This window comes from Cherax quadricarinatus, chromosome 28, assembly GCF_038502225.1.
Source record: "Cherax quadricarinatus isolate ZL_2023a chromosome 28, ASM3850222v1, whole genome shotgun sequence".
NCBI lineage: Eukaryota > Metazoa > Arthropoda > Malacostraca > Decapoda > Parastacidae > Cherax > Cherax quadricarinatus.
This window is the reverse complement of record NC_091319.1, coordinates 17,123,507-17,149,129: the sequence shown is the minus strand read 5'-3', so window position 1 is coordinate 17,149,129 and position 25,623 is coordinate 17,123,507. Positions and strand designations below refer to the sequence as shown.

The 25,623-nt window shown below is 40.4% G+C and overlaps 1 protein-coding gene across 1 annotated transcript in view; it reads left to right on the top strand.

The window, feature by feature from the left end:
* Positions 1–20,468, top strand: part of ERp60 (disulfide-isomerase A3) — a 31,165-nt gene extending 10,697 nt beyond the window's left edge. The window contains exons 2-9 of the mRNA XM_070089437.1: positions 5,744–5,864; positions 5,961–6,095; positions 9,049–9,256; positions 16,504–16,636; positions 16,738–16,898; positions 17,014–17,242; positions 19,419–19,547; positions 19,934–20,468. Of these exons, the coding sequence (XP_069945538.1) occupies positions 5,978–6,095; positions 9,049–9,256; positions 16,504–16,636; positions 16,738–16,898; positions 17,014–17,242; positions 19,419–19,547; positions 19,934–20,038 (1,083 nt within the window). The 5' untranslated portion in view covers positions 5,744–5,864; positions 5,961–5,977 and the 3' untranslated portion in view covers positions 20,039–20,468. The remainder of the gene's footprint in view (positions 1–5,743; positions 5,865–5,960; positions 6,096–9,048; positions 9,257–16,503; positions 16,637–16,737; positions 16,899–17,013; positions 17,243–19,418; positions 19,548–19,933) is intronic.
* Positions 20,469–25,623: the final 5,155 nt, after the last annotated feature.

Genomic DNA, 25,623 nt, shown 5'->3' with positions numbered 1-25,623 from the left:
ACTCATTGAATGAAACTCATTGAATGAAACTCATTGAATGAAACTCATTGAATGAAACTCATTGAATGAAACTCATTGAATGAAACTCATTGAATGAAACTCATTGAATGAAACTCATTGAATGAAACTCATTGAATGAAACTCATTGAATGAAACTCATTGAATGAAACTCATTGAATGAAACTCATTGAATGAAACTCATTGAATGAAACTCATTGAATGAAACTCATTGAATGAAACTCATTGAATGAAACTCATTGAATGAAACTCATTGAATGAAACTCATTGAATGAAACTCAACGAATGAAACTCATTGAATGAAACTCATTGAATGAAACTCAACGAATGAAACTCATTGAATGAAACTCAACGAATGAAACTCAACGTTAAGATTACACAAAAGAAGTGATAAAAAAAAATTTGATCGATCGATCTGTATTCATGTGATCTACGGATTCTGAGGAAGAATATATACAAAGAAAGAAGTGTTTAACAGAAAGGCAGATTTGGTGCACTCAAATCTAGACTGTTAACTCTCAGAATGCAGAGAGAACATGAACACAAAAAAAAAATTCTTGAATACTGATAAGTTGATACTGTAATTATTCTTCTATACAGGTTATTTACATTTAACCCCAACTCTGCTAGGGTAAGATTGACATATGCAGAATGGGTGTCATCTCTGGGAGGATCAAACTCTGTTGCATTGGCTAACTCATGCTGTATTTGAGGCAAATCTGAATTAGAAGTTACAAATGATACTTGAGGATTTCTCAATACCTGTCGTGTACGTAGGGAATAACGACATTCAGGTTGATCGTCTGACTGAGTATCAGAGGAAGAGAGTACAGGATCAGGAAGATTGTCAGTCTGTCACATTAGTCTGGGTTGGAACATCATCATCATCACATACTAACTTCATGTGATCTAAATGCGATTCTTTATACTGACCAGTACTAATTTCTCTAACCTTATACTTATTACCAGTGATATGTTCAACTACTCGATAAGGACCAACAAACTTTTGATCAACCTTTGGCATTGCAGACGTTTTGTTAAAGTTAATCAGCATAACTCTTGAACCTACTTTGATTTTGGATGGCTTTGCTCGAGTGTTTGCGACTCTTGTAAATTCTGCTGTTGATTTATGAAGTGTTTCACGGATTCTTCTAAAAACACTTTGAGCTAAGCTGGTACGAGTTGCTATGAAATCATCAGGGTTGTAATTTGGTTTCGGATTAGAATATAACAACTCATAAGGCAAACGTTTATCTACACCATACAATGCATAATGTGGAGTGTCGCCTATAGAAACATTGTAAGCAGAATTTATAGCACACTGCACATCAGGTATAACTTCATCCCAAGTTTCACTGTTGGGATTGATAGTGGCTCTCAAGACATAAAGTACTTTCTTATTGGTTCGTTCCGCTAACCCATTGCTGGCAGGATGATGAGGAACAATGGTGGATTTAGAGATCTTGTACAAGGTGCACAAATTTTCAAGAATCTCATTACAGAATTCACCTCCATTATCTGTTACTAGGGACTTAGGGGTGGTATGCCTGCAGATAATGCGTTCTTTAAACGTTTTAGCTACTGTCTCGGCAGTCTTATCTGCAATAGGAACTAACTCACAATATCTGCTGATAAATGGTGGCACCGGTGTGAGCATGGATTTAAGCTTTTTTAAGGGTATTTCAAGACGTTAGAAGACTGTTTGTGAGTAGCCGGCGGGTCAAAAGGTGAACCGTCTCACCCACTCCAGCTACTCACTCCCCTCACAACCTCCACGCTCCAGCCTGCAAGCCTGTTGCAGAAGTTTTTCAAGCTTCCTGGCTTAGTTCGTGTGCTAATTGCTTCAATCTCCGAGGGGTTGACCCGGATTTTGCAATTAAGCCAGTCAGTAAGCCAGACTGTGGAAGTGAACGCCAGTCAGCCTGCCATCCAGCCTGTCTCCTGTCATCCACCTGCTCCTCCGTGCTGTGTGCATCATTACCCGTCTTCCAGTCAGCCATTCTCGTGGGTTAAGCCAGTCAGCCAACCCAGCTTCTAACCCAGCTGAGAGAGAGAAGTAAGCCACGCAAGTTCCTCTGGAAGTTCCTCTGAAGTATTGTTTCATATATCGCTTTGTGCTCCCAGTTGGATGCTAAGAGTGGTCTTCACCATCCCTGTGGCATAGTGGCTTATCAGCCACCTTCGTGGGTAGTGAGTGGAGTGCACGCCAGAGCGCCAGCGAGTCACCACCTCACCCACAGCTATACACTCTCCCTTCACTCACCCACCACCAGCCACCCACCTCATCTACCTGTGGTTGTTTGCACCCTTGTACCGGGTCCTAGAACTGTTTTGGCTCACGTAATTGGTCAAGATTGTAGCTGAGCGCCAACGATAAAGCCAGTTATGCGAGTTCACCGAGAAAGCGCATTTCTTCCGACAACAGTGAGTGTAGGAGGCGTCAGTCATCACCAGTCTCTTTGGAGGCGTGGGTTCGAATCCCACCGCTGCCACCATTTATCATGTGGGGTTTCGAACACGTGGATAGGGTAAAGTAAATACTCACGTAGGCTGGAAGTACGTATATTACGGATAATGTGGGTAGCGCCCAAACAGCTGCGACCTGCCTCCTTGCTCACTCTCGTATAACTGACCGCCCACAGTACCCATATGTGGGGTCTTTGAAATACTGCCGAGGTCAGCGGCAATATGAATACAGACAGTGACTCAGGCAGAGACGGTTGGTAGTGAGTCATCTACTGGTACACTGGTTACTGGTAACTGGTTACTACTACTGAGAGCAGAAGCGTCTGCCATTTCCGTCCCAATTTGACTATAGTACTATCTTCCCATGTTCTTACTGTAAGAGAAAACTGAGTATTTTTGAGGTTAACTGCAGTAGATCATAGGACCCATGTTTAGAAAAAAGAAATTTGGCAAACTGTCTAAAAAAAAAAAAAAAAAAATGCAAACAAGCACGAGAGAACAGGGATGTAAACACGTTTACTGCTTACCAGCTGTACCAACTAGCAGAAGCAATCTGAATTATTATTACATACGTATTATGCATTATTATTATTATTATTAATTTACGGAACTGCAGCTCTATCGTTATTATAATACAGTAGACCGCCACTGAAGAATTCCTGCACAATTTTATGTAACACGTCGTATAATTAATTTAACATGGTTCAGTTTGTGGCAAGAAAAAAAAACGCTCAAGCAGCTGCCTTGTTGAGCAGCTGGGGAGCCATCCTCTACCACTCCTGGACCCCCATCCCCCCCCTCACCATTCCAGCATTCATAATTCATACATGTCCAGTCTTTCTCTGCTACAAGGCAGCTGCGTTTGTCAATTGTTATGATATTTTAATTACTATATCTTGTATCTGCCAAGCAGTCATGACACCCAGTAGCCATAATAGTGTTGCTGAAAGTGGCGCGAAGAGGTATAAGCACTTATGTATTAACAAAGATGTTAGACAAGAGAACCTGTAACCGTAACTGAAGTGTTACTTGTACACAGAAAGAGGTTAACGTGAGTTTGTGTGACTTGACTGACTTGCTGAGTGACACCCAAATCTGCATGACAGTGTCTTCCATTGCAGACACTGCAAGGCTCCAGGTGGACATCAACCAAATCTTTCAGTGGGCTGCAGAAAACAATGTGAAGTTCAACGATGAGAAATTTCAATTACTCAGATATGGCAAACACGAGGAAATTAAATCTTCATCAGAGTACAAAACAAATTCTGGCCACAAAATAGAGCGAAACACCAATGTCAAAGACCTGGGAGTGATCATGTCGGAGGATCTCACTTTCAAGGACCATAACATTGTATCAATCGCATCTGCTAGAAAAATGACAGGATGGATAATGAGAACCTTCAAAACTAGGATGCCAAGCCCATGATGACACTCTTCAGGTCACTTGTTCTATCTAGGCTGGAATATTGCTGCACACTAACAGCACCTTTCAAGGCAGGTGAAATTGCTGACCTAGAAAATGTACAGAGAACCTTCACGGCGCGCATAACGGAGATAAAACACCTCAGTTACTGGGAGCGCTTGAGGTTCCTGAACCTGTATTCCCTGGAACGCAGGCGGGAGAGATACATGATTATATACACCTGGAAAATCCTAGAGGGACTAGTACCAAACTTGCACACGAAAATCACTCGCTACGAAAGCAAAAAACTAAAGTCAGTTCCTAACCAGCCGGGCTGTGGCTCGTACGTTGGTTTGCGTGCAGCCAACAGTAACAGCCTGGTTGATCAGACTCTGATCCACCAGGAGGCCTGGTCACAGACCAGGCCGCTGGGGCTTTGACCCCCGGAACTCTCTCCAGGTAAACTTGCCGAGTGACTTGACTGGCTTGCCGAGTGACTTGACCCGACCCGCTGGGCGACTTGACCCGACCCGCTGGGCGACTTGGCCCGACCCGCTGGGCGACTTGGCCCGACCCGCTGGGCGACTTGGCCCGACCCGCTGGGCGACTTGGCCCGACCCGCTGGGCGACTTGGCCCGACCCGCTGGGCGACTTGGCCCGACCCGCTGGGCGACTTGGCCCGACCCGCTGGGCGACTTGGCCCGACCCGCTGGGCGACTTGGCCCGACCCGCTGGGCGACTTGGCCCGACCCGCTGGGCGACTTGGCCCGACCCGCTGGGCGACTTGGCCCGACCCGCTGGGCGACTTGGCCCGACCCGCTGGGCGACTTGGCCCGACCCGCTGGGCGACTTGGCCCGACCCGCTGGGCGACTTGGCCCGACCCGCTGGGCGACTTTGCCCGACCCGCTGGGCGACTTGACCAATATATTATTATTGCTGAGATAAAAAGAATGATTTCCATGGAATTAAAGCATGAAATTGTTAAACGAGCGAGGTGTCCAGGTTTTGGGTTGAGGGGGAAGAGGGAGGGGAGGAGCTGGCTCGTAACTCAGAACAAAAAATCGACCCAGGGATGGCTGGTATCTCAAAAAACTCATGAGTTGGGACACTCGTAAGTCAAGGTTCCGCTGTACCTATGAAATAGGCAATAACTTTAAAACACTTGAAATTTTGGAAAGTTTCCAGACAGAGAAATGTGCTCAGAGAATGTAAACAAACCGGGTGAGGCATGCCATACAAGAAAGACGTGTTGCTGTATAGCAAGTTTTGGTCGTAATTTGAAATTGCGTTTTTAGAACACCGTAAGGCAAAACTGTAAAGCGGGGCCCTACTGTATAGTTAATTTTATTTGTATATTTGAACCAACATAAAATGTGGTTTCCTGAAAATTGGTTCTGCTTTAATTGGCATAGCTAGAGCTTATAAGTGTAGGAAAAATGTTAATCATGAAATCTACAAGCGACATGGACTCGGTAATGGAACTGCATCGTTAAGTGAGGAGAGTCTGTACTGTACTGTAGTCTTCGCAAATGTTTTGATGCGCAAGTATATTGTAGGGAAATATATGAATTTTTTAATTTTTATATCTTGAAATTTATTACTAGTTACTATACATCTAAACAGGAATTTAACTACATATTTGTGCCAGTGTTACTTTTATATTATAAATATTTCACATGGATAGCAGTTGGAATTAACCTGTTAAAAAGTATTGCCATACTTCTGTAGTAATTCTCCAGTAACATACTAAATGGTAAGAATTTGTAATAAACATTTACTGCATTAGACATTTTTCTTGCTATTTTTCTTTGCTGTCCTTAATTTTTTAATATGCCTGAAATCTAAATTTTCCTTAGGTGGACTGTACTGAAGATGGAAAGGATACCTGTGGAAAGTATGGAGTTTCAGGATACCCAACCTTAAAAATTTTTAAGGGTGGAGACCTTTCCTCTGACTATAATGGACCTAGAGAAGCTAGTAAGTATAATTTTATTTACATTTCTGTAATATCTTTGACATTAATTTTTTTTATTCAACTTAAAAGCAAAATCTAAAAATATTTCAAATTTCCAGATGGCATTGTCAAATACATGAGGTCACAGGTTGGCCCAGCATCGAAGGAGCTTACGTCTGTTGAAATGGCAGAGGCTTTCCTTGCTGCTCCTGATGTTAGTGTTGTATATTTTGGAGGAGATTCCAAACTGAAAGGCAAGTACCTATTAAAATTTGTTGCACGCTTGGTGGAGTGTGTGTGCAAAAAGATGTAATGAAATGCCAATTAAGTGGATTTGGTAGTCCCCCTTCTGATAAGTCCTAATAAGATTTTGAGTTCTAGGCATTTTTGAGAGGAAGGAGCAAATAGCATGACTTATGAAAATGGGGTAGACTGAAGGAGGCTTACGGGTCATCCCATGAGGGGTTGGAAGGAGCGGCTAAACGGTTTAGTGCCAGGGGCTTCAGCACTCTGCAGACCGTTACTGGAGAGAAAAGTAGTTTTTATGGCTTTGATATCTTGATGTGAGCAAGGTAACATTTGTGTAGGCATTAGATAAAGCCAGTTAGACTGGTGGAAAGTAATTTTTCAGAGATGACTAGATTGTCAAGCATTACTAGCTTGTTTGGAAAATTTTTGATTTCTATCGCTATGAACAGTGCTGCAGTGGTGACAGGAAATGAGCAGCTTTCTTGTACACTATAAATGAATGTTAGCCTTGTTTCCCATGTTTTTTAGTGAATGGTTTGTTTCCTCTGGAGAATTTGCTATCAATAGCTAGATAATCAGAGGTACACCCTAACATGGGTGTAATCAGTAGGGATTTTATTAGGAAGGTTTGATTATAGATGTACTTATTAACCTTTTGACTGTTGCAAGCCCATTTCTGAAACTGTCATTTTATGTTGCAAAATTTTTGGACAAAGAAAAATTCTTGTGAAATGATAGAGAATCTTTTCCCAATGGTAATGACACCAAAAGTACGAAATTTGATTGAAAATTTGTGGAATTACGCTCCGCGAAGTTAGCAATCTTGGTGATATATACGCATTGGCGATTTCGCCGACTTTGAGCCCTATTTTCAGCCAATTCCATTGTTCCAGTCGACCAAACTTGTAGCTATTTCTTTAGAACTCAATTTTTTCTATCAATTGAGTACAAGAAACCGCCCATTTACCGATTTCAGCTACCCAATAAAGTGGTCAGAAATTGGTAATTTGGCCAGTTTCATGCAAATTAAAAAAGATGCCAATTTCAAAATAGGGTCCAGAATAAACGATGCAGACATTCTTGGCACTAAAATAACATATCCTCAGTTAAATAGTCACCTCTCCAGGCCCCTCTTATATTACATTTGTTTTCTATTTTGATTTTTTATTTACACAAAAAATAGAAGATTTACTGTTATGCAGACTACTGCATTATTTTAAAAATGGTATAAATAATATCTGTGCACTAGTGAAAGAATGTTAGACTCCTCAGTTGACGTGTATTGGGCATGTGGTGTGATTTGCTTACTCTTGAACATTGGTAAAAATTGAGCATTTCTGCTACTTTGAACTCAATACCAAGGTTGTTTTCATTATGAAACCGAAATCATCTCTATTTCTGCAATATGTTTTCAATTCTATCAAATGAAACCAAGAAAATGAGAATACAACCATAACTACTATACGAAAATACACCACAAAGTCGGCGTTTTAATCCAGAAATACGGAGTTTTTTTCTCGTTTTGCACTGCGTGCTGCAGGATTTTTTTTATACAGTGCACACTGACCACACAGACCCATTCTCTCGCATGTTCGTCCACCAGCTTTCTCCTGCTTGATTTGAAGCCTCTAGAATTGAGTGTATATACGTCCGAAACACTGGCTCGTGAGACGTATATATACAGCCGAAACAGTCAAAGGGTTAATCATTGAGTGAGAGGTTTCTTGAGTTTAGTAATTTTTGTGAATTTACTTGGTTTTTTAAGTTCTTGTATGCCTGAAAGTTTTGGGTGCTAAGCTCAATCTTACCTTATTTTCAGTTATGCTTTGTCAATGGCTGAGAGTATGCTGTTGATTAGCCTTGCTATTTAGTTAATCTTTTCTATTTTAAAGAGCTGCTTATTGTTGAGGCTTTGATTATATATTTTTTTTTTTTTTTTTTTTTGAAAGAGACACTAGTGTCGTATGGGGTTCGGTAGGAGAATGATGGATAAGGTAAACTCACTTGTTGGATGGTAACGATATATATTGTCAGACTGTGGTAAGGAAGGGATGGGCCCAGCCTGCCATGTTACTGCCTGGATGTCTATACGCCGAGTAAGAGCGAGGCAGCTTGTCTCGCTGCCTCAAGCTGTACCCCGTGACGTCATACAGTCACAGGCCTAGGGAGCTTCTATATAAAGCACATGGATGGTACTATGATACTCAGCTAATCTATATAACACATATAAGGGGATCAGCAACTATGCTGACACTAGTTTTGAGTGTTAAATTCTGCCAGTGTTACTGATGGCTATGCTATGACTATTCATTGATAATTGAGCCTCACTGTAATTTCATTAAAGTGGTAATGTTTTTGGTGATAAGGAAGGTTTGGGTAATCAGTTTTGTACTTGTCAAGATGGAGCAAAGTGAAGATACATTTCTCTAATTCTGACAGGTTTGGTTATTGAGTGTATTAATTAAAATTTTTAATTTTTAGTTTAGGAAATCAGGTGATTGAATGAGGTTATTAATTTCCAGCACTTGAGTGGGTTTTAGTCATTGCTGCCATCAGTTATTTTGGTAAATGTTTGCTGTTTATAGTTTCCCCAATAAATAGTTTCTGGTAATGGTTTGAACATTTTTAAAACCAGCTTTATTCCAGGCAGTTTTGTATTAGAAAATTGACAGAAATCGGAATTGTGTAATGTAATTCTGGTAATGAAAATGTCACCATTAACAGTTCTTGCACTTCAGGATGTAGCAAATTTTTGTACATATTTTCTTATAAACTTTCTTATGAAGTAACTACTGTTTTAATTACTCCAGAAGAATTTAAAATCATTCCCTGTAACTCTCTAAACATGTAAATGTAGTGCTACAGTGAGCCTACACACCAAAGTTTTGATAAGCTGTATGACTGGATAGATTAATTTTAAGCTAACCATAAAGTCTTAATTCTGATTTCTTATTCCAGAGGCATTCCTCAAGGCTGCAGATAAACTACGTGAAACAGTCCGTTTCGCTCACTCTGTAAAAGCCGAAGTTAATGAAAAGTATGGGCATAATAATGTCATGGTGCTATTCCGACCAAAGCACTTGCAGAACAAGTTTGAACCTGCTTCAGTTGTTTATGATGGACCTAATGACAAATCTAAAATGGAGTCTTTTGTGAAGGAAAACTTGTAAGCATTGTGTTTGTATTTGCTACATTTGGGAGAAGCAGTTTGTCAACTTGCTTAAAATATTAGTGTGGTAGAGAAGTTTCTTAGCAAATATTGATGTGCATAATGAAATTTGGTTGTTCCATGTCCATGTTTGTAACTTCAGTGACAATCATTTTAGTTTAAATGTTAGTATGCCATGTAACTTGTCTAGTTTGTGGTCTCGTAAAGGGTGCATTGTAGAACAACTTGTGTAGTTGAAAGTAATGGCTTGGTCAACATTGAACACTTCTATAACTTTCTTCAGTGTCTAATATTGCTGGCAGTAACTCATTTGTATCCAGTTTACTTTTGTGGCAAGAAAATAAGCTTCTATTAAATAGTAAGAAATGAAATTCACACTGGACCTTAAAATGTATGGATAATGGCATTGAATGGAAAAGCCACTTCATGTAAAAGGAAATTTACTGTAAATGTAATATTGAACTGCAGATTAAACAGCAGTAATTGCTGTTAATTTTAGTTATAATGCCCAACTTTAATTTCCGTAGTTTAATTTGTCAAGTTGTTCCCCTTTATTCCTCTTTGTCAAACCAATTGCCCATTTATCTAGACATGATCACTTTAATTACTTTACACTGTACTGCAGCTGGGTTGTGCTTCAATATGATTTGTCCTGTACCACTCTTTTAATTGCCTGTCATATTAGTTTTATTTCCCACGTGATCATCATCACTTTGTAAATACAGCGGAATCTCTACTTACGAGTTTAATCCGTTCCATGACCTTGCTCACAACTGGATTTGCTAGTTTGCAGAGTCAGTTTTCCTCATTTAAATTGAAATGTAATTAATTCGTTCCGGTGGAATTCCAGGCACGAGAAAATACTTCAATAATTTCCCTAATATCAACTCGACAGCTTATTTATGTATCAATTCATGTAGTATGACCTAATAAACAATATTAATAACATAGAAACATGATATATACACTAGAATGAATAAAGTACATGTCATTAGGTATGTGGCTAGTGATGGTGACAGCAGCCATTGTTGGGGTTTATAGGGCCACCACAGCGGCCATTCCTGCTTCTGACTACATATGTAGAGCCTAGGATAACCCAAAAAAGTCAGTGACATATAAGTGCTACACTCTTAAGGCTTCACTTAATTGCTACACTCTTAATGCTACACTTAGCCACTGCTACCTCATGTTGTCTGCCACTGCTGCCTCATGATGTCTGCCACTGTTGCTTCATGTTGTCTGCCATTGCAGCTTCATGTCTGCCACTGCTACCTCATGTCAACCACTAATGTCGCCAAAGAATCGAACATTTCTGCTATTTTGAGCTCAACTTCAAGTTACTTTTCATCATGAAACCAATTAAAATCATATTTAGTTTTGTAGTATATCTTCCATTCTATCACATGAGACAAAATAAAACGAAAATACAACTATAAAAACCATACAAAAATGTACCGCTAAGGGGAGGCTAATGGCTGAGAAGTTAACTCCGTTATTTACGGTCCGATTTCTTTCATTTTTGGTGTACGTTAAGAAGCATCTTTTCATCATACATTGCCCAAGTTTCAATAAGATAGTCCAACAAACAACTGAGATCCAATTCCCTAGATAAAGAGCAAGAGCCCCCTCACCAGGGTCAATTAACCTCCCTTGAGGCCCACTCGCATCTGGAAATTTTGCTCGCGTCTGGAAGCAAAAAATCGACCGAGCAGCTGCTCGTATCTGGAAAAACTCGCACATGGACGCACTCGTAAGTAGAGGTTCCACTGTATTGTGCATGTATTATACAGAAGGGTGTGGGGGCAGAGGAAGATGAGCTTTGTTCTGCCTTGTTGCTCTAAAAACTTAGTTTATCCTCTACTTATGAACAGCACAAAATCTGAAATTGCTCTTTTTAAACTGGGAGTGATGTTTTGCTTTGCAGATTGCAACATACAGTATATTCTCAAATCATAGCTTATAAAGTTTCCTCCCCATTGCCGTTTTACAAATTAGACTAGTTTGTTTGAGTGCAGTCTGCTCATAGAATAAAATGCTAATCCATGCTGTGCATTAAGAAAAGCTACTACAATTAGTGATTCAGATGACTGTAGAGCAACATTAGTATCATTGGCTCCAGTTGCAGCTAAAAATTTGACAGTTGTATGGGCAGTGCTGTATATTCTACTGAAATGTGTAGCTTGCCCCTGTCTAATTTGTAAACCCATCTTCCACTGAAAAAACGGGTAATTGTAATTGACTGGTGATGGGAATGAATGACTCCCAATAGTGTTATGGAGGAAACTGCTCACTCTGCAGTCAACGGGGAAAAAAGTATTGCAAAGACAAGGTTCGTATGTAAGATGTTGCATTCTGCATTTGGGTTTCATGGCCTACCACAGTTTGAAACCCATGTAATATTTAAATGCTTCGGTTGGGAGACGACTGACTTGTTAAAACAGTGTGTGGGGGGGGGGGTCATTTAGAGAGAAGGGATCACAGTAGAATGACATGGAAAGCATCTAAATCTATAGGGGAAGGAAGGCTGGGGAGGGGTCGTTCTCGAATGCAAACAAACCAGATGAACGCGTCTGGTTTTCATAAAGTCCTACAAGTTGCCTGGCTGCCACAGGTCCTACAAGTTGCCTGGCTGCCACAGGTCCTACAAGTTGCCTGGCTGCCACAGGTCCTACAAGTTGCCTGGCTGTCACAGGTCCTAAAAGTTGCCTGGCTGCCACAGGTCCTACAAGTTGCCTGGCTGCCACAGGTCCTACAAGTTGCCTGGCTGCCACAGGTCCTACAAGTTGCCCAGCTGCCACAGGTCCTACAAGTTGCCCGGCTGCCACAGGTCCTACAAGTTGCCCGGCTGCCACAGGTCCTACAAGTTGCCTGGCTGCCACAGGTCCTACAAGTTGCCCGGCTGCCACAGGTCCTACAAGTTGCCCGGCTGCCACAGGTCCTACAAGTTGCCCGGCTGCCACAGGTCCTACAAGTTGCGCGGCTGCCCCAGGTCCTACAAGTTGCCCGGCTGCCACAGTTGCTTCTAGTTGCCCGGCTGCCTCAGTTCCTTCTTGTTGCCCGGCTGCCACAGGTCCTACAAGTTGCCCGGCTGCCACAGGTCCTACAAGTTGCCCGGCTGCCACAGGTCCTACAAGTTGCCCGGCTGCCACAGGTCCTACAAGTTGCCCGGCTGCCACAGGTCCTACAAGTTGCCCGGCTGCCACAGGTCCTACAAGTTGCCCGGCTGCCACAGGTCCTACAAGTTGCCCGGCTGCCACAGGTCCTACAAGTTGCCCGGCTGCCACAGGTCCTACAAGTTGCCCGGCTGCCACAGGTCCTACAAGTTGCCCGGCTGCCACAGGTCCTACAAGTTGCCCGGCTGCCACAGGTCCTACAAGTTGCCCGGCTGCCACAGGTCCTACAAGTTGCCCGGCTGCCACAGGTCCTACAAGTTGCCCGGCTGCCACAGGTCCTACAAGTTGCCCGGCTGCCACAGGTCCTACAAGTTGCCCGGCTGCCACAGGTCCTACAAGTTGCCCGGCTGCCACAGGTCCTACAAGTTGCCCGGCTGCCACAGGTCCTACAAGTTGCCCGGCTGCCACAGGTCCTACAAGTTGCCCGGCTGCCACAGGTCCTACAAGTTGCCCGGCTGCCACAGGTCCTACAAGTTGCCCGGCTGCCACAGGTCCTACAAGTTGCCCGGCTGCCACAGGTCCTACAAGTTGCCCGGCTGCCACAGGTCCTACAAGTTGCCCGGCTGGCTGCCACAGGTCCTACAAGTTGCCCGGCTGCCACAGGTCCTACAAGTTGCCCGGCTGCCACAGGTCCTACAAGTTGCCCGGCTGCCACAGGTCCTACAAGTTGCCCGGCTGCCACAGGTCCTACAAGTTGCCCGGCTGCCACAGGTCCTACAAGTTGCCCGGCTGCCACAGGTCCTACAAGTTGCCCGGCTGCCACAGGTCCTACAAGTTGCCCGGCTGCCACAGGTCCTACAAGTTGCCCGGCTGCCACAGGTCCTACAAGTTGCCCGGCTGCCACAGGTCCTACAAGTTGCCCGGCTGCCACAGGTCCTACAAGTTGCCCGGCTGCCACAGGTCCTACAAGTTGCCCGGCTGCCACAGGTCCTACAAGTTGCCCGGCTGCCACAGGTCCTACAAGTTGCCCGGCTGCCACAGGTCCTACAAGTTGCCCGGCTGCCACAGGTCCTACAAGTTGCCCGGCTGCCACAGGTCCTACAAGTTGCCCGGCTGCCACAGGTCCTACAAGTTGCCCGGCTGCCACAGGTCCTACAAGTTGCCCGGCTGCCACAGGTCCTACAATTTGCCTGGCTGCTGCATCTCGTGTTTAATTTATTCTACTGTGGGGTGTATTAAGATGGATTAAGCAAATTGTCTATAATAACATTTTATACGATATTTAATGCTCCTTAGTGATTTTTATTGTTATTATTAATGTGACATCTTCAAGACTATTAAGACACTCTTAGTGATTTTAACCCTTTCAGGGTCCGTCCCGTAGATCTACGGCTTTACGTTCAGGGTCCAAACCGTAGATCTACGCCATGAGCTCAGCTCACTCTGATAAACTGTGAGTGGTACATTTGGGCCTAGATATGAGAGAATACATCTATGTGGTATGTGTGCACCACATAAAACAGATCCTGCAGCACACTGTGTATAATGAGAGAAAAAAAATGAAATCGTGATTTTTCGATTAAAACAGCAACTTTGCAGTGTTTTTCGTATGTTTTTTATAGTTGTATTTGCTATTTCTTGGTCTCATTTGATAGAATGGAAGACATATTACAGAAATAGAGATGATTTTGATTGGTTTTAGCATTGGAAATGGCTTGAAACTGAGCTCAAAGTAGCGGAAATGTTAAATTTTTGCCGATATTCAAGAGTAAATAAACGACCTCACACATCTAATACACGTCAGCTGGTGGGTCTAATATACATTCACAAATATGGTGATGATATTTATACAATTATTACAGTATTGCATAAGAGTAAATCTTCTATTTTTTGGTGTGAATAAAAATTCATTATGTGAATAAAAAATCAAAATGGAATTTATTTGTAAAGCCTCAAAACATAACTAATGAACAGAGGAAATGTTAGTTTAGTGCCAGGAATGCCTACATTGTTCATTCTGTACCCTATTTTGAAATTGGAATATTTTGAACTTTGTGTTAAATTGGCCAAATTAACAATTTCCGATCACTTTATTTTGTAGTTGAAACAGTTGACTTGGCGATTTCTTGTGCTCAATCGATTGAATAGAAGTAATACTAGTGAAATTGCTAAGAATTTGGTTGATTGGAATAATGTAATTGGCCTAAAATGGGAGTCAGTCGGCAAAATCGCCGATTCGTAAATATCGCTGACACATCAAAATTCGCGAGAGCATAATTTCGTCAATTTTCCACCAAATTTCGTACTTTTTGTTTTATTACCTTCACAAAAAGATTCTCTACGATTTCATAAGAAAAAATAATTTTTTTTTTTTTTAAATTCTTGGACACTGGTGCGTGACTCCAGATTTGGGCCTTGGACCCTGAAAGGGTTAATGTGTACCTGCATGCCAGCACAGTGCATAAGTATACTTAGGTACAGGTACACATATGTATAATTATCATTTAAAATAATAATGTAGGTATGTAGTCAGCCTGGGCTACATACCTACACCTACCTACATAGCTACACGATATTTAATGTAGCCCAGGAACATATTACCACCATTGACATATCATGTTCACCGAGTTTAATCGTTTCTAACAATTACCTTTAGATGCCATCATAAACAAAGGGAAAAGTAATGAATAATTCAAGTCAAGAATTGTAAACAAGTTTTATGTATTAACCCTTAAACGGTCCAAACGTATATATACGTTCACTCGCGTAGTGCCCCAAATTTTTTTAGAAAAAAATCTTTTTTTAAAAGGGAAAAAAGAGCATATGGTACCCAGGCATCCCAAATTATTTTAATATGGCACACAGTGAGTGCGCACACCCATTCTCTCATGTCTAGGTGACTCAGGCTTATCATGGCAATGTTGAATGAATGACAAAGAAAACTTGTGCGTAGCGCCCCAAACGTATATATAAGTTTTCTTTGTCATTCATTCAACATTGCCATGATAAGCCTGAGTCACCTAGACATGAGAGAATGGGTGTGCGCACTCACTGTGTGCCATATTAAAATAATTTGGGATGCCTGGGTACCATATGCTCTTTTTTCCCTTTTAAAAAAAGATTTTTTTCTAAAAAAATTTGGGGCGCTACGCGAGTGAACGTATATATACGTTTGGACCGTTTAAGGGTTAAGGAGTGATGTAATGTTTTCCCTCCGCCCATCTACCACACCTCCATAGTACATAAACGATGTTTGTGTGTTATGTAACGTGTTTCTTGTATAATTTTGAAGAAAATATCATAGATGGATTAATGAAAATGTCTATATTAACGTAAAATAAGACATTAGTGATTACTATTACATAGAGATGTGCTCATGGAGAATGTAAACAAACCGGGTGGCCTGCGCCATATTTGAAAGACCACTTGCCATATAGAAAGTTTTGGTCATAATTTGAGATCGCTGTTTTAGCAGAATGCCATAAGGCGAAATGCCGAAAAGCGGGGCCCTGCTGTACTTAAGGTGGGTGGCACAGTGCAGTACCTGCACTTCCCACCTTGAGGAGGGCAGTGGAATATTTAAGTTGGATCATTTGAATTTTGTCTTGTTACTTATAAGATAATATTTTTTCTTGGGTAGGTGGTAAGTTGGTACACAGCATCCATCCATGAAGGTAATAGTTCTGTAAAGTTAGTGAAATGGAAACTGGTTAAATAGTTTGTACTGGTTGACTTCTGTATCTCATGAATATTTATGACTGGTAATTTTTCAGTGATGGTGAAAGTGTTGAATGATTAAAGTTTTTTTTCTTTTGGGTTCTTGTTTTTGGGTCGCCCTGCCTCAGTAGGAAGTGGCCAATGTATTTAAAAAAAAATTTTTAATTTATTTTAAATTCAGTATGTGCACTTGTTTTCTGTGCTTCTTGATAGTTCATCTTGTAATATTTACATTTAACCTAGGTTTGGTCTGAGATCAAGCTGTGAAGAAATTCCCTAGAATTGCTAACAGATAACCCTAGTATAGTGGAGGATAGCCACTTTAGCAATAACAACAAAAAAATCTTTCTAGTTCAGATAAACTTTTTCATTAATTACAGAAAATTGAGTTAAGTGAATGTTCAACTTTCACAGCCATGGTTTGGTGGGTCACCGTACTCAAGATACTGCCTCAGACTTCGTTAATCCTCTTGTGGTTGCATATTACAATGTTGATTATGTGAAGAATGCCAAGGGAACTAACTACTGGCGTAACCGCATTCTGAAGGTAGGATATTGGGGTTTTAGTTCTTTAGCTTGTTAATGCTGTACTTTAACTATTTTAATAGTTTTATTATTGTAATTTAAAATTAATTCTTCTGCTTACAGGTAGCACAGAACTTCGATGATTTTAACTTTGCTGTGTCTAATAAGGATGATTTCCAACACGAATTAAATGAATTTGGCCTTGATTTTGTTTCTGGAGATAAGCCTGTGATTTGTGCCAGAAATGCAAAGTCTCAAAAATTTGTCATGAAAGAAGAATTCTCGTGAGTATTTTTACTGCCTTGTAGTTTATGGTAATTCAATAGATTGCAACAGTGGCGGGTAGTGCCGTACAGTCAACTTGTTGGTTGAAAATTTCTGATCAAATTCTCTTGACAGAATGGAAACTTTTGAAGCCTTCCTCAACAAACTTAAAGCTGATGAACTAGAACCTTACTTGAAGTCAGAAGATATTCCTGTACAAGATGGCCCAGTCACTGTTGCAGTTGGCAAGAACTTTGATGAAGTTGTAACAAATTCTGAGAAGGATGTGCTGATTGAGTTTTATGCACCTTGGTGTGGACATTGCAAGAAGTTGGCACCCACGTATGATGAACTTGGTGAAGCGGTATGTTAGTTGCATTTAAGTTGCTTGTAATCAGTATTTGCATTATAAATTTGTTGGTTGATAAAATGTAATGGACTTGCCTGAAGATAATTTCAGTGTCCCTGCTTTTGTGACCCAGTCCCAACCTTTTAAATATGATACCTTTATGGTGGGGAATAGAAAAATTATAACCTTGTTACTGAATTTACATTGGGAATGGCTGAATGAGGGCAATTCATCACCTTATCTGGTGGGAGACAGCTGGTGTTGAATACTTACATTCCAGCTCTTCTTTCATGTTTATCAGACGATTAAACAAATTACTTTTGTTAGCACATCAATATGTAAATTCCATTGAATGAAATAAATGCACTGGCATTCATACTCGCCTCACCCAAGACCAAAATCTCTTGTTCTTGTCAACCCTTTCACTCTCGTATGAAAGTCTTTGACACCAGTGATGCTCATGTAGATATAAGTTGAAAGAACAGCATCCTCAAATGTGCTGTGAGGTAAATTTTGGCCTAGATATGATAGAATGGGTGTGGAGCAAGTGTGCAGAGTATAAAAATCCTACCTAATGCAGTGCATGATGAGGAAAACCAAACCTCTGATCTTTTGCTTAAAATAGCAACTGAGGCGATTTCTAGGGCGGTTTTCATATTTTATTGGTTCCTGGGTATCATTCGGTAGAATAGAGGAAGTACTGGTGAAAGATGGTTTTGTTCAGTTGCAGGACTAAAAGTAGCTTGAAATAGGACTCAAAAGTATTGAAAGTATTAATTTTAGCAATTTTCTGAGAAAGGGTAGACTCTTAATCAGTAAAACAAAGCATAGTAGTGAAGTAGCTATGAATTTGGTTGAATTGAGCAGTGGAATTGGCTTAGAAAGACTGTTGGTGAAATTGCTGCTGTATAAATGGCACTTGGACTACCAATTTTGTGCGTGCATGATTCTGCAAATTTCTTAATTTCACATTTTCAGTGTCATATACTTCGGATATTTACCATTTAAGGAGAGCTTTTAAATTGTTAGTCAGCATGTCTGATTTCAGGGATCATGACAGTGAAAGGGTTAATAGCCCTAGGTAAATAATTCTCACTCTTAGTAAATTACTAAACATGCAGTCTTCATCCATTTCCCCCATACGTAGGGTTTGGTCTTTCCTTGGTCACATCTTTCAGCTCTTGTACTGGCATAAAGAACTTGCTCTAAAACACTTTTTACCTTGGTGACTTGAAGGGCCATTTATGTCCTGGAAGTGGCAGACCCAGCAGGGGCCTCTTGATGAAGCGGGAATAATTACTTGGAAATGAATCTCTTGATTTGTCTCGTGCATCACCTGTAGACCTGTAGTGCTGTTTGTGGTGTGTAGCTGACGAGCACTGTCTGCCCATGGTTTAGGCCATTTCCACTTTCATCCCTACTAGCACCAGTGTGCCTGTAATTTAACTTAATGTCATTTGACTTTATTTTAAAGAATTCTTAAAATTCTTATAAATTTTGATAATATAGGGATTTACCTGTTTTGCTTGTGCTGTCATAATTTCATTGAAATTGGCAACTCAGTTTGACAAACTTTTAAAAAATGCTTTGCTGACTGCTCTTGCTATGTTATAGCCATCCCAGTATTACTGCATTGATCCTTGTAAATCTTTCAACGTACCAGCCGTATCCCACTGAGGTGGGGTGGCCCAAAAGGAAAAAAAACAAAAGTTTTGCTTTTTAAATTTAGTAATGTATACAGGAGAAGGGGTTATCCTTGTAAATATCTAGCATTAATCTTATCCCTGGCTTTTCTTTTTCTGTAGCTTTTTGCATTAGTGATGTCAAACTTCAGGGCACTTGCTTTCTAATGCCTTTACCTGATATCCATTTTCAGGGTTGTCAATAAAAGGTGGTTAAACCTCTAAATGAGAGTTTATTAGCATTTTTATCACATTGGCCATTTACCATCAAGATGGATTAGTGCTAAATATAGTAATACCTGTGGACTTTTTCTTGGTGTTATGGAATCATTTTTTTTTTAACAAGTCGGCCGTCTCCCACTGGGGCAGGGTGACCCAAAAAGATAAAATCCCCAAAAAGAAAATACTTTCATCATCATTCAACACTTTCACCTCACTCACACATATTCCTATAGATTAAATTAAACATGGTAATAATGAAAGTAACTAAGGAAAGTTCTTAATTGCAGATGAAAAATGAAGATGTAGACATTGTGAAGATGGATGCCACGGCTAATGATGTTCCATCTTCATTTAATGTGAGAGGATTCCCAACACTATACTGGAAACCAAAAGGACAAGACCCTGTTCCATATAATGTAAGTCAAAAGTTCAAAGCATTTTGTATAGATGCAAACTAAGTTGCGGTGAAAGACTTGTGCAGGGAAAGGCCTCAAATACATTTTCTTCAACTGTTCGGCTTAGTGTCATATTTCCCAGCTTAAGTTGTGTTCTAGCTATTTTAGTTTTGTTTATGCTTCCAGTAGCTTTTTGATGTGCTAGTAGTTAAGATTAGTTTTTAGGAAGCATTTACCCATGTCACATCTGGAAAATAGAAGTACAGTAGTAAGGTTTGATAAGATTTTGTTCCTTGTATCAAGAGCATAATGACCTTCATCCTAGATGGTAATAGTTACTGATGATTAATATGTCATAACAGAAAGATGTATAAATATTTGGGAATTTTTTTTTTTTTTTCTTCCAGGGTGGCCGGGAACTGGACGAATTCATAAAATATATTGCCAAAGAAGCTACAAATGAGCTCAAGGGTTGGGACAGGAAAGGAAATGCAAAGAAGAGTGAACTGTGAGATCTGTGGAATCCAGTTTACTGGCAGAGGCTTTTAGTGCTTCTGGAAGTGAAGATTGTTAATAGGTGCGGATTATTTTCTAAACTACATATATCTAAACTATGTAGAAAATTCATTGGAGTGCTCTTCAGAAAAGGTATTACATGCTTCTCTACTTTTAATGACTGATCAGTATTTATAGACTGAAGATGAAAGGAGAATCACACCAGTGACGATTCAGTGCCTGTATGTGGTGTGATTGCTGGATAAATGTTAGTGTAATCATATAAATTTGTTGAGTGTTTGTTAAAAGTATTTTAGTTATTTGGATGCTATGCACAGAATCATACTGCATTGTTTTTCTTACAATCATTCCTGCTCTTGTTTTGAACATGAGTGCACAAGTTTCTGAAAATATGGTTTGAGTTTACTTAATAAATTTTCTAATATAGTTGACTTTTTATTTCCTAGGAAAGCTTCACTATCTTTACTTTGTGTATTTAAAAGATTTATTTGGTAAGTTTATCAATGAATCTGCAGTAACCTGGTTTACTGCTTGGCTACACAAGATACCTATTGTGTAATGGTTTATGCAAAACTAATATTAGTTTGAAAGTTGCTTTTAAGAATTTTAAATAACTGCTTTAGAATGGAATTATCCTGTGATTTTTATTGGCAATTGGTGCAAATTTTATTGATGGAGGCTGGCTGAAATATGAAGTATAAAGGCTATAGCAATAGAGAAAAGCAGTGGAAGATAGTTTCATTTCCAACTAAGTGGGTTACCCACCTAATAATGTGCAGATGGCTGGACACATTCTGCAGTTAAAGGCATTATTCTTGGGCATTTGGAATTTTCAGTAACATTCCAGTACTAAATATGCTTCTTTCCTCCACCCCGACGTTACCACCTTAGCATGATGGTAAGGTGATTTGTACCTGGGTTAGGAGCCTCTTCTCTGGTAGGGATGAAATTCTTCTCTCAGGGTGCCCTAATAAAAACCCATAAATTTTTGTTTTAAATTTGCTGTGACTTGTGGCTGATATAGAATGTAATTGGTAAATTAGCAGCTACCTACTTTGTTACTGATTAATGTTTGAGGGAATTTGTCAGTACAATAGCAAATAATAGTATTAATTTGATATTTTAAGAAAATGGGTGGTTTAAAGAGCTGAAAAACCAAATGGCAATAGTGCTTTGTAAATAAACTGAACTGACTTTTCTCTCGAGAAAACTGGCATTGATCCTTTAATGCCCACTGGTGTATAAAGCCAACAGTTGGGTTTTCTGCCACTGTTACATATTTAAACTGGCACCTAGGGGTGTGCTTGTCTAGGGGCATATAAAATATTAGGAAAAAATGCCACCCTAGGACCAGAAAGGTAAATACACTAAAAGCACTAAATAGCTGGGCAATACATTTCAGGAAGGACATGCTTTGATAAAAATATACACTATAATAGTAACATGTGCACACAACTCTACATTTCACATCTCTCAAACTCGTGAATACATTCACTAGGTACTTAAAATTTGGCCATATTTTATTTAAAATCAAAACCAAGTGCTAAAGGCATACAGGTCATTAGGCCACAGTATACAATATTAATGAAACCTGTAGATTGCCATTCCTTGTGGGCTTCCAACCTGCCAGCAAAAAAAAAAAAAAAGTAACCATTTCTGCACGTCCAATAATCACACAGGCCCCACATAAAACCAGGGCCAAACTTAAGATTACAAAAAAAAATATTTCCTGAAAAGACATGGCTTAAAACTTGCCCAAAATACCACCCCCATACTTAACCAAACACCACCACCACCTTGTTCCAACAACTGCCAGACTAATCAAGCTGACCCCCCACAGCTCTCCCAGTGTTCACGTCTAATAAGTGTCCCACTGGCTGTCCATTTGCCATTCAATTCTCAACTTGTGTCCACTTAAGCACGGACCTTCATTACACTAGAAACAGTTACAAATTCATTACAACAATGCAGTAACCTGCATAACCACCCACATCATCCTTGCTGGTCACAAGAGACTTACGTTAGACTATTCACCTTGTGGAGAGGTGCCACTACGAGAATTAACATTAGCTACAGTGCTCGTCATAAAAGCTGGTGCACCCTCAAACCATGATCACAAACTAGCATAGAAATTTGTGGTGTACCTAGCAGTGATTTAGTATTTTGTAAGTCATCCCTCATGTATTTGGATTCTTCAGTCATCTAGGAAGAGATTTGCATAAATTTTTGAGGGTTTCTTGAGTTAAATTCTTCACTCGGGTGGTAACCTCCTGCCTTGGGAGTGAGCTGATGTCCTTCCCTTGTAGATCTATTATCACGTCCCAGATATTCTCGATCGGGTTAGTCTGGAAATTTTCTGGCCAGTCATTGAAGGATACTCTAGTCAAGAAGCCACTGAAAAACTGGTTTAGCAGTGTAGCAGGGAGCATTCGTGCCTGAAAATCTTTGCACCATGCTGAGTGAAAGATTCAGGCAAATTATTATAGAGGAATTCAAAGTACGATAGCTGTACTAGTTCATAGGTTGGTATTTAGGCATCACAGCCAACACTGTTAGCACTAAAGCCAGGACCATAAGTTTGGAGTTTTGTAGTATCACAGATGTAACATAGGTACAGGGGGTTGGTACATGGGCAGAGTTAGTGAAAATGACTCTATCACTTGAACACCTACCACTATTCCTTGGTCCATTTTTGATATTTGCAAACTAGACACTTTCTCTGCACAGTGGCTCAAAAATTGGTTTCTGGAAAAGTCGATAACTGGTGTAATAGAGCCCCATCATGTCTTAAAACTTCTGATACATGTGAAGCAGTCCTGGAGTCTTTTAGTCTACCATGCACTGTGTCAAACCCCCTATTTGGAATTCTGGTAATGTTCCTACTGCTGTCGAGTTTATGAAACTGCACTCGCATGTCGCACAGGACTTATGGATACTCCAGAGAAACTACCACCACTGCTCTGCAGGCACAGATGGGTCACACACAGTCCACCATATCTTGTAGCTTGTCCTGTCAGCAGACAGCAAGTCACTTCCAATGTTTACACTGTCCTAACACCCAAACTGACTTTCTCGCTGAAAATCTCACCTTGGGTGTAAAATCTTTGACACTGACTTTTTGCACAAGCCATAGCTGCCACCACGAGCCACTAGTCTCGTGTACCCTTACCCCACATTTGCTCCTATATTTCTCATTACTACCCTTGCACATTACAACTTGCAGCACTGTATGACCCATGTCGGTTTAGCACAAATTTTTATTATGGTACAACTCTTATATGTTTAGCACTTACCTATGAATATAATCCACTTTCCCTAGATAATACCATATACATAATCTTCCTAATGAACCAGCCTCACAACGTTGGTTTTGCCAAGTTTTGTGTAACTTCACCAGTTATGAAGTTTCTTCCTGCAGTCTCATGAGTATGTACAGCCTCTCCTCACTTAGCGACATACTCATTTACAAACAACTCATACTTGTGATAGGCTCTTTGACCTGTATGCATACCTAAATGTATATTAGAGCTGATTTTTTTCTATTCCGTTTATTACAGTATGTAATACAATACAGCCTCCCCTCGCTTAATGACGGAGTTCTGTTCCTAAGACCACGTCGGTAAAGGAATTTAGTCACTAACGGCCGATAACGAGAAGCCAAAAAACCGGTTGATAAGCAGAACAGCTGATAACAGAGGGTCCACTGTATTTCTTTACATTGTTTTTATACAATATTTCTTACATATGAAACTAGTGCAGTTAGCCTCGCTCTCATTTTCTCTTATGAAAGCATGGGAAGATAGAGCAGGAGAGGGAATGGACACTGCCGCCATCACTCGCCGTATTATGGCCTATTTTATTCATTCTAGAGTATGTCATGTTTCTAGGTTAATTATATTGTTTATGTACTATCAGATGAATTGTGGTAGGTAAATAAGCCAGAGAGTTGATGTTAGCGTAATATTGAAGTACAGTGGAACCCCGAGTTTCGTACACCCTGACTGCTTTGTTCGGCTCAGTTTTGTACTGACTTTTGTACTGTGCCCCGTGTTTAATACCGTGTACCAGACCTGTCCGCCTGCCCGTGTCCCCCACGCAGGTGTCGTGAGCCAATCTGGCTTTGTTTATGCTTGAGTGAACACTAACCTGCACGCTCATCCAAACATTTCACTAATAATTCATTGTGTTTGGTGCTTGTTTATAAATTGTGATTGTGAAATAAGCTACTGTAGGCCCAAAGAAGCTTCCTAGTGGCACCCCTGTGGTAAAGAAAGTGAGAAACACCATAGAAGTGAAGGAGATGGTGCGAAAATACGAGTGGTGTGCGAATTGTGGAGTTTGCCAGGATGTATGGCAAAAGCAAATCAGCAGTTGCTTCTATCCTGCCTGTTGTGGAAGGTATTGTGGCATTGGGGAAGTCCATGGGGTTAGTGGCGAGGATGTGGAAGAGTTGGTGGACGACCACAGGAAAGCTAACCACTGAAGAGCTGTAAGAGCTTCATCTAGAACAGCATCAGACCACAGCTGAGGAACTTGCTTCAGCGGAGAAGAGGGAGTGGATGAGGTGCCTTCTTTATAGATTAAGGAGATTTGTGCAATGTGGAATAGGGTGCAGACATTTGCTGAAAAATATCACCCTGAGCAAGCTGAAACAAGCCATCTCTGTAACAAGTTCAGTGACAGAACCATGTCCCATTTTAGGGAAATCTTAGAGGCACCAGAGACAGAGGACCATGGACAGTTATTTGGCGAGACGGGTCCAGTGACTCAAGCTGGTCCTAGTGGCATTAAAAGACAAAGAAGGGAAGTAACCCCAGATAAGGACTTGTTACCTAAAGTCTTTATGGAAGGGGATTCCCCTTCCAAACACTAAGCCCTCTCTCACTCCTCCCAATCTTCCAGATGCTAACAACAGTCTTCAATAAAGGGAAGTAATAATGTTACTTTAAATGTTTATTTTTCTATTACTAATTTAAGTACTATTTATGTTTGTTGTGTGTATGTAAAACTATAATTAATCTATAAATTAATCTAATATTTTTGGGTATCTGGAATGAATTAATTGGATTTACATAATTTCTTACGGGAAATATTGCTTTAACTTTACGTTTTGACTAGTACTAGCTCCTGGAATGGATTAAGTACAAAACTCAAGGTACCACTGTATTTTTGTCCTGCCTCCCGAGAGCAGGAATTCCACTGGAATGGATTAATGGCATTTCAATTAATTCAAATGAGGAAAACTGACTTGGCATATGAGCAGATCGGGATACGAGCAAGGTCACTGAATGGATTAAACTCGTAAGCCGAGGTTCCACTGTATTTTAAATGTTTATACAGTAGTCTACTGTATATTGTAATAAACAAAGTAGAGGAAATCGGTTCTAATTTATACTGTGCATACTGGTCAGAGCCTGTCATAAGTCTGAGTTGTTGGTAAACGAGTGCATCACTAAGTGAGGTGAGGCTGTACTATATAAGCATTTAAAAATAAACCAGAAATGTTATAAATGGTGCAAAGGTGACATTAAAACAGTATCAAAGATGGTTTACACAAACCTACTACCATTATAGTATGCTC